Raw genomic sequence first — 9,895 nt, forward strand, 5'->3', positions numbered from 1 at the left:
GGGTCAGTACTGAGGGAGAACCGCACTGATAAGAGGGTCAGTGCTGAGGGAGTGCCGCACTGTCGGAGGGTCAGTACGGAGGGAGCGCCGCACTGTCGGAGGGTCAGTACTGAGGGAGCGCCGCACGGTCGGAGGGTCAGTACTGAGGGAGTGCCGCACTGTCGGAGGGTCAGTACGGAGGGAGCACCGCACTGTCGGAGGGTCAGTACTGAGGGAGTGCCGCACTGTTGGAGGGTCAGTACGGAGGGAGTGCCGCACTGTCGGAGGGTCAGTACTGAGGGAGTGCTGCACTGTGGGAGGGTCAGTACTGAGGGAGCGCCGCACTGTCGGAGGGTCAGTACTGAGGGAGCGCCGCACTGTCGGAGGGTCAGTACTGAGGGAGTGCCGCACTGTGGGAGGGTCAGTACTGAGGGAGCGCCGCACTGTCGGAGGGTCAGTACTGAGGGAGTGCCGCACTGTCGGAGGGTCAGTACTGAGGGAGCGCCGCACTGTCGGAGGGTCAGTACAGTGGGAGTTCCCATTGTAAACAGACTGCCGTCGCACTGTCTCTCGCCGCTCACAAAAGTCCGCGTTCTGATCCTCACGGCTCTACGGACAACGTGGTGATCCCGACAGCCTGGAGCGGATTCAGACTTTTGAAATGGAGGAACATTCTCGAAGCGGCTGCACCCTTTTTCAGCTGAAACACTTCCTCTCAGCAAGCCCCAACCCCTGGACGTGCAGCAGGAAACTGACAGTTGAAATGCTACTTCAGCAGTCAGAATCTTTACACTCGGACTTGTGCGTAAACACCGATAGACAGATGGCTAACCAGGGGGTAAGTTTGCAGCTACTCCCGACCCAAGTGCTGGGGTGTCCAGGTGTGTCGCGTGCATTGTACATTTGCTGTATATGTGTGTTCTCTGCATTCCCTGATATAGACATCTAACATGCTGGCTAATGTAGTTCAATAGCTTGTCTCTTGCACAAAGCTGCTGCATTTCCATCGCCCCCTTTTCATCCTCAGGTTGTGCCAATGTACTTCCTAGTTGATCTAGAGCTGGAGTGATCCTCCGACAGTGCGGCGCTCCCTCAGTACTGACCCTCCGACCGTGCGGCGCTCCCTCAGGACTGACCCGACTGTGCGGCGCTCCCTCAGTACTGACCCTCCGACATTGCGGTGCTCCCTCAGTACTGACCCTCCGACAGTGCGGCGCTCCCTCAGTACTGACCCTCCGACCGTGCGGCGCTCCCTCAGGACTGACCCGACTGTGCGGCGCTCCCTCAGTACTGACCCTCCGACCGTGCGGCGCTCCCTCAGGACTGACCCGACTGTGCGGCGCTCCCTCAGTACTGACCCTCCGACATTGCGGTGCTCCCTCAGTACTGACCCTCCCACAGTGCGCTGCTCCCTCAGTACTGACCCTCCGACAGTGCGGCACTCCCTCAGTACTGACCCTCCCACAGTGCGCTGCTCCCTCAGTACTGACCCTCCGACAGTGCGGACCTCCCTGAGCACTGACCCTCTGACAGTGCGGCGCTCCCTCAGTACTGACCCTCCCACAGTGCGGCGCTCCCTCAGTACTGACCCTCCCACAGTGCGGCGCTCCCTCGGTACTGACCCCCCGACAGACCGACGCTCCCTCAGTACTGACCCTCCCACAGTGCGGCGCTCCCTCAATACTGACCCTTCAACAGTGCGGTGCTCCCTCAGTACTGACCCTCCGACAGTGCGGACCTCCCTCAGCACTGACCCTCTGACAGTGCGGCGCTCCCTCAGTACTGACCCTCCGACAGTGCGGCTCCCTCAGTACTGACCCTCCGACAGTGCGGCACTCCCTCAGTACTGACCCTCCGACAGTGCGGCTCCCTCAGTACTGACCCTCCGACAGTGCGGCACTCCCTCAGTACTGACCCTCCGACAGTGCGGCTCCCTCAGTACTGACCCTCCGACAGTGCGGCACTCACTCAGTACTGACCCTCCGACAGTGCGGCGCTCCCTCAGCACTGACCCTCCGACAGTGCGGCTCCCTCAGTACTGACCCTCCGACAGTGCGGCGCTCCCTCAGCACTGACCCTCCGACTGTCCGACGCTCCCTCAGCACTGACCCTCCGACAGTGCGGCGCTCCCTCACTAAGAGGCCAATCTCTAACCCAGCAAACCGTTTTTGTTTTCCAGAAGGTTCCGGTCGCCGAGCCAGGGGATAAGCTGGAACGATCCGATGGCTTGATAAGTCACTGGGGCCTGTACACAGGAGGAAGCGTGATCCACAAGGGTCCAGGTGAGTTGGAATTTCAGCCTCTACCACCGCCATCTTCGGTGGGGCAAGATGAAAATCTAATCATTGAAGAGCTGAACTGACAGCAGTTCCTAATTCGGTTGAGAGAGTGCGCGAGCTTCACCATAAGACAGAAGCAGAGGGGGACAAAAAAGCATGCAAGGCGTTACAGCCCCACTGTTGGAGAGTGGCTGTAATTGCAGCGTGACATGTTTACAAAGGAAGTTGTTGCAGGGCACCATTTTGAGTACATACAGAGTGTTCTTCTAAGTCTTTCTCTTGTGTCGCTGCTTCACTGGCATTTGTCGGGGATTCTGAGCACGTGCGCGCTCTGGGCAGGCTTATTCAAAATGGAGGTGGCCACGGGTATTTTGCTCCGGACATTGTTTAGAACATAGAACAATACAGCGCAGTACAGGCCCTTCGGCCCACGATGTTGCACCAAAACAAAAGCCATCTAACCTACGCTATGCCATTATCATCCATATGTTTATCCAATAAACTTTTAAATGCCCTCAATGTTGGCGAGTTCACTACTGTAGCAGGTAGGGCATTCCACGGCCTCACTACTCTTTGCGTAAAGAACCTACCTCTGACCTCTGTCCTATATCTATTACCCCTCAGTTTAAAGTCATGTCCCCTCGTGCCAGCCATTTCCATCCGTGGGAGAAGGCTCTCACTGTCCACCCTATACAACCCCCTGATCATTTTGTATGCCTCTATTAAGTCTCCTCTTAACCTTCTTCTCTCCAACGAAAACAACCTCAAGTCCATCAGCCTTTCCTCATAAGATTTTCCCTCCATGCCAGGCAACATCCTGGTAAATCTCCTCTGCACCCGCTCCAAAGCCTCCACGTCCTTCCTATAATGCGGTGACCAGAACTGTACGCAATACTCCAAATGCGGCCGTACCAGAGTTCTGTACAGCTGCAACATGACCTCCCGACTCCGGAACTCAATCCCTCTACCAATAAAGGCCAACACTCCATAGGCCTTCTTCACAACCCTATCAACCTGGGTGGCAACTTTCAGGGATCTATGTACATGGACACCTAGATCCCTCTGCTCATCCACACTTTCAAGAACTTTACCATTAGCCAAATATTCCGCATTCCTGTTATTCCTTCCAAAGTGAATCACCTCACATTTCTCTACATTAAACTCCATTTGCCACCTCTCAGCCCAGCTCTGCAGCTTATCTATATCCCTCTGTAACCTGCTACATCCTTCCACACTATCGACAACACCACCGACTTTAGTATCGTCTGCAAATTTACTCACCCACCCTTCTGCGCCTTCCTCTAGGTCATTGATAAAAATGACAAACAGCAACGGCCCCAGAACAGATTCTTGTGGTACTCCACTTGTGACTGTACTCCATTCTGAACATTTCCCATTAACCACCACCCTCTGTCTTCTTTCAGCTAGCCAATTTCTGATCCACATCTCTAAATCACCCTCAATCCCCAGCCTCCGTATTTTTTGCAATAGCCTACCGTGGGGAACCTTATCAAACGCTTTGCTGAAATCCATATACACCACATCAACTGCTCTACCCTCGTCTACCTGTTCAGTCACCTTCTCAAAGAACTCAATAAGGTTTGTGAGGCATGACCTACCCTTCACAAAGCCATGCTGACTATCCCTGATCATATTATTCCTATCTAGATGATTATAAATCTTGTCTCTTATAATCCCCTCCAAGACTTTACCCACTACAGATGTGAGGCTCACCGGTCTATAGTTGCCGGGGTTGTCTCTGCTCCCCTTTTTGAACAAAGGGACCACATTTGCTGTCCTCCAGTCCTCTGGCACTATTCCTGTAGCCAATGATGACATAAAAATCAAAGCCAAAGGTCCAGCAATCTCTTCCCTGGCCTCCCATAGAATCCTAGGATAAATCCCATCAGGTCCCGGGGACTTATCTATTTTCAGCCTGTCCAGAATTGCCAACACCTCTTCCCTACGTACCTCAATGCCATCTATTCTATTAGCCTGCGGCTCAGCATTCTCCTCCACAACATTATCTTTTTCCTGAGTGAATACTGACGAAAAATATTCATTTAGTATCTCGCCTATCTCTTCAGACTCCACACACAATTTCCCATCCCTGTCCTTGACTGGTCCTACTCTTTCCCTAGTCATTCGCTTATTCCTGACATACCTATAGAAAGCTTTTGGGTTTTCCTTGATCCTTCCTGCCAAATACTTCTCATGTCCCCTCCTTGCTCGTCTTAGCTCTCTCTTTAGATCCTTCCTCGCTACCTTGTAACTATCCATCGCCCCGACCGAAACTTCACACCTCATCTTCACATAGGCCTCCTTCTTCCTCTTAACAAGAGATTCCACTTCCTTGGTAAACCACGGTTCCCTCGCTCGACGCCTTCCTCCCTGCCTGACCGGTACATACTTATCAAGAACACGCAGTAGCTGATCCTTGAACAAGCCCCACTTATCCAGTGTGCCCAACACTTGCAGCCTACCTCTCCATCTTATCCCCCCCAAGTCACGTCTAATGGCATCATAATTGCCCTTCCCCCAGCTATAACTCTTGCCCTGCGGTGTATACTTATCCCTTTCCATCATTAACGTAAACGTCACAGGTAAATGTCAGTAATTTCATTGAAGCCTACTTGTGACAATAAACGATTATTATTATTCTAATTCTTATCGTTTCTCAGCCAACCAGGAGACATCGTCGAAAATAGCCACAGGTAAAACGGTGCCCGGTATGGTGAAGGAGGACACCTACGAAATCTTCTCCAAAGGGCAAAAAGTAAAAGTGCACAAGAGTACTTTGCCAAGCGGAGAAAACATCAAAGCAGTCACTGAAGCAAGGAAGCAGATTGGATCAACCACTTACAATCTCTTTGAAGACAACTGCGAGCACTTTGTCACATCTGTCGTGGGCGAACGCAGGTCGACTCAAGTAAGTGCAATCCATTTGCATTTTGGTCGGTCAAATCGGGGCACGACCTACTCAGTTCATGGTAGGGAGTTGGGGGGAGTCTGACAGAACAGAGAGATCTCGGGGTACAGGTCCATAGCTCCTTGAAGGTGGAGTCGCAGGTGGACAGGTTGATGAAGAAGGCATTCAGCATGCGAGGTTTTATTGGTCAGAATATTGGATACAGGAGTTGGTACGTCTTGTTAAAGTTGCACAAGGCATTAGTAAGACCACACTTAAGACCATAAGGCATGGACGCAGAATTAGGGCATTCTGCCCATCGAGTCTGCTCCACCATTCAATCATGGCTGATACCAACCAGGGGCTGGTTCAGCACTGGGCTAAATCACTGGCTTTGAAAGCAGACCAAGGCAGGCCAGCAGCAGGGTTCGATTCCTGTAACAACCTCCACAAACAGGTGCCGGAGTGTGGCGACTAAGGGCTTTTCACAGTAACTTCATTTGAAGCCTACTTGTGACAATAAGCGATTTTCATTTCATTTCCTATTTTTCTCAACCCCATTGTCCTGCCTTCTCCCCAGAAACCTTGATCCCCTTATTCATTAAGAACCTATCTCTGTCTTAAAGACACTCAGTGATTTGGCCTCCACAGCCTTCTGCGGCAAAGAGTTCCACAGATTCACCACCCTCTGGCTGAAGAAATTCCTCCTCATCTCTGTTTTGAACGATCGTCCCTTTAGTCTGAGATGGTGTCCTCTGGTTCTAGTTTTTCCTACAAGTGGAAACATCCTCTCCACGTCCACGCTACCCAGGCCTCGCAAGTATCCTGTAAGTTTCAATAAGATCCCCCCTCATCCTTCTAAACTCCAACGAGTACAGACCCAGAGTCCTCAACCGTTCCTCACACGACAAGCTCTTCATTCCCGCGATCGTTCTTGTGAACCTCCTCTGGACCATTTCCAAGGCCAGCACATCCTTCCTTAGATACGGGGCCCAAAACCGCTCACAATACTCCAAATGGGGTCTGACCAGAGCCTTAAACCGCCTTGGAAGTACATCCCTGGAATATTGTGTTCAGTTCTGGTCACCCTAATACAGGAAGGATATTGAACAGATTTAGGTGTTGGGTGGGGGTGAGGTATTAAGGGCTACGGCACTAAGGTGGGTGGACGGGTGTGAACATGTAGATCAGGCTACGATTGAACAGTGGGATAGGCCGTGGAGGGGCTGAACAGCCTCGTTTAAGGATTGTTGAATTCCTTCCCGTGCCGTTGGGTCGAATGGACTCCACCTGCACTGTCGATCTCCGGGAGCCTCTGCTGTCGGTCTCACGACACCCTTGGCAAGGAGAAACTGCGAGGAGACATGGAGATCTCCGTGTGCGGGGAAGCCAGGCCTTCAAATTGAACCCGTGCTCCGTCTCTCTTGCAGGTGGAAAACTTTGAACGTGTGACGGAGAACATCAATGAGTACTTGAAAGAGAACCAAAATTTCTGAAGGTGCCAGAGGCGACCGTTGAGTCATGAAATGAGTTTATAAAATCGAAGGGCACGGCGTTTAAAAAGCTTGTTTCCTGAGCAGCAATGGGGGGGGGGGGGGGACATTAATTCTTCACTGCGTCCGCCACCCCACCTGCGATTTATGACACTGCACTGTCAGCTTGGCTTTCTTTAAAACTGTCGCAACTTTTCTTCAAATCGCAATAAAGCAATTTCAGATTAAGTGTGGGCCTGGTCTGTGAACTCCCACTACACTGTCGTCATCAAACACTCCCAGGACAGGTACAGCACGGGGTTAGATACAGAGTAAAGCTCCCTCTACACTGTCCCCATCAAACACTCCCAGGACAGGTACAGCACGGGGTTAGATACCGAGTAATGCTCCCTCTGCACTGTCCCCATCAAACACTCCCAGGACAGGGACAGCACGGGGTTAGATACAGAGTAAAGCTCCCTCTACACTGTCGCCATCAAACACTCCCAGGACAGGTACAGCACGGGGTTAGATCCAGAGTAAAGCTCCCTCCACACTGTCCCCATCAAACACTCCCAGGACAGGTACAGCACAGAGTTAGATACAGAGTAAAGCTACCTCTACACTGTCCCCATCAAACACTCCCAGGACAGGCACCGCACGGGGTGAGATACAGAATAAAGATCCCTCTACACTGTCCCCATCAAACATTCCCAGGACAGGTACAGCACAGGGTTAGATACAGAGTAAAGCTCCCTCTACACTGTCCCCATCAAACACTCCCAGGACAGGCACCGCACGGGGTTAGATACAGAGTAAAGCTCCCTCGAAACTGTCCCCATCAAACACTCCCAGGACAGGTACAGCACGGGGTTAGATACAGAGTAAAGCTCCCTCTGCACTGTCCCCATCAAACACTCCCAGGGCAGGTACAGCACGGGGTTAGATCCAGAGTAAAGCTCCCTCCACACTGTCCCCATCAAACACTCCCAGGACAGGTACAGCACAGGGTTAGATACAGAGTCAAGCTCCCTCTCCAACTGTGCTAATCAAACACTCCCAGGACAGGCACCGCGCGGGGTTTGATATAGAGTAAAGCTCCCTCTAAACTGTCCCCATCAAACACTCCCAGGACAGGTACAGCACGGGGTTGGATACAGAGAAAAGCTCCTTATGCACTGACCCCATCAAACACTCCCAGGACAGGTACATCAAAGAGTTAGATACAGAGTAATGCTCCCTCTCCACTGTCGTCATCAAACACTCCCAGGACAGGTACAGCAGGGGGTTCGATACTGAGTAAAGCTCCCTCAACACTGTGCCCATCAAACACTCCAAGGACAGGTACAGCACGGGATTAGATACAGAGTAAAGCTCCCTCTACACTGTCCCATCAAACACTCCCAGGACAGGTACAGCACGGGGTTAGATACAAAGTACAGCTCCCTCTACACTGTCCCCATCAAACACTCACAGGACAGGTACAGCACGGGGTTAGATACAGAGTAAAGCTCCCTCTACACTGTCCCCATCAAACACTCCCAGGACAGGTACAGCACGGGGTTAGATACAGAGTAAAGCTCCCTCTACACTGTCCCCATCAAACACTCCCAGGACTGGTACAGCACGGGGTTAGATACAGAGTAAAGCTCCCTCTACACTGCCCCCATCAAACACTCCCAGGACAGGCACCGCACGGGGTTAGATACAGAGTAAAGCTCCCTCTACACTGTCCCCATCAAACATTCCCAGGAAAGGTACAGCACAGGGTTAGATACAGAATAAAGCTCCCTCTACACTGTCCCCATCAAACACTCCCAGGACAGGCACCGCACGGGGTTAGATACAGAGTAAAGCTCCCTCTACACTGTCCCCATCAAACACTCCCAGGACAGGCACCGCACGGGGTTAGATACAGAGTAAAGCTCCCTCTACACTGTCCCCATCAAATACTCGCAGGACAGGCACCGCACGGGGTTAGATACAGAGTAAAGCTCCCTCTAAACTGTCCCCATCAAACACTCCCAGGACAGGTACAGCACGGGGTTAGATACAGAGTAAAGCTCCTTCTGCACTGTCCCCATCAAACACTCCCAGGGCAGGTACAGCACAGGGTTTGACACAGAGTAAGGCTCCCTCGACACTGTCCCCATCAAACAATCCCAGGACAGGTGCAGCACAGGGTTACATACAGAGTAAAGCTCCCTCTCCACTGTCATGATTAAACTCTCCCAGGACAGGTACAGCACGGGGTTAGACACAGAGTAAAGCTCCCTCTGCACTGTACCGATCAAAGACTACCAGGACAGTTAGCGCACGGGGTTAGATATGGAGTAAAGCTCCCTCTACACTGTCATCATCAAACTCTCCTAGGACAGGTAGAGCACAGGGTTAGATAGAGAGTAAAGCTCCCTCGACACTGTCCCCATCAAACACTCCCAGGACAGGTACAGCACGGGGTTAGATACAGAGTAAATCTCCCTGTACACTGTCCCCATCAAACACTCCCAGGACAGGTACAGCACGGGGTTTGAGACATAATAAAGCTCCCTCTACACGGTGCCCATCAAACACTCCCAGGACAGGTACAGCATGGGGTTTGATAGAGTAAAGCTCACTCTACACTGTCCCCATCAAACACTCCTAAGACAGGTACAGCACAGGGTTACATAGAACATAGGGGAGGAGGAGCAGTCTCTGTCAGGGAGAGAACCTGAGAACATCTAAGACACTCAGAGGGTAAGAAGGTAAGTAAGTGATTTTTACTCATTTTTACTTTTATACCTTTTTCAAATTGGGTGTGTCGGTGGGAAACTGAAGTGACATCACAGAAAAGCTGTGGCCAGAGTGGCTGGTTGGGATTCTACCCTAAATTTAAAAAAATTAAGCATTGGTAACTAATTAAACATACTTACTTTATTATAATTTAGAGGGGTATCTAAGCCAGAGATCGGAGAGTACTATATTTAGCTATCGCATTTCTATTAGTGCTAGGAAACAGATAGTTAACAGTAACTTTGAAATTTTAAAAAAAATATTTTTTTAAAAAGACAAATTTTAATTTTAATTTTAATTAATTGACGCAATGTCAGTTAGAGGGGTGCTGTGCTCTGACTGTGAGATGTGGCAGGTCCGGGAGGCTTCCAGCGTCCCGGATGGCTTGATCTGCAGAAAGTGCACCCAACTGGAGCTCCTCACAGACCGCATGGTTCGGTTGGAGCAGCAATTGGATGCACTTAGGAGCATGCAGGTGACGG

General features: G+C 51.3%; 1 protein-coding gene across 1 annotated transcript; it reads left to right on the forward strand.

Annotated features, from left to right (window-relative positions):
• The first annotated feature begins 625 nt into the window (after window positions 1-625).
• Window positions 626-6,887, forward strand: LOC140402918 (phospholipase A and acyltransferase 2-like). The gene is made up of 4 exons (XM_072490557.1): window positions 626-817; window positions 2,159-2,261; window positions 4,940-5,187; window positions 6,597-6,887. The coding sequence occupies exons 1-4, from the start codon at window positions 641-643 to the stop codon at window positions 6,660-6,662; spliced, it is 594 nt and encodes a 197-aa protein (XP_072346658.1). The 5' UTR covers window positions 626-640; the 3' UTR covers window positions 6,663-6,887.
• Window positions 6,888-9,895: the final 3,008 nt, after the last annotated feature.

The sequence above is a fragment of the Scyliorhinus torazame genome, chromosome 26 (genome assembly GCF_047496885.1).
Source record: "Scyliorhinus torazame isolate Kashiwa2021f chromosome 26, sScyTor2.1, whole genome shotgun sequence".
NCBI classification, from domain to species: domain Eukaryota; kingdom Metazoa; phylum Chordata; class Chondrichthyes; order Carcharhiniformes; family Scyliorhinidae; genus Scyliorhinus; species Scyliorhinus torazame.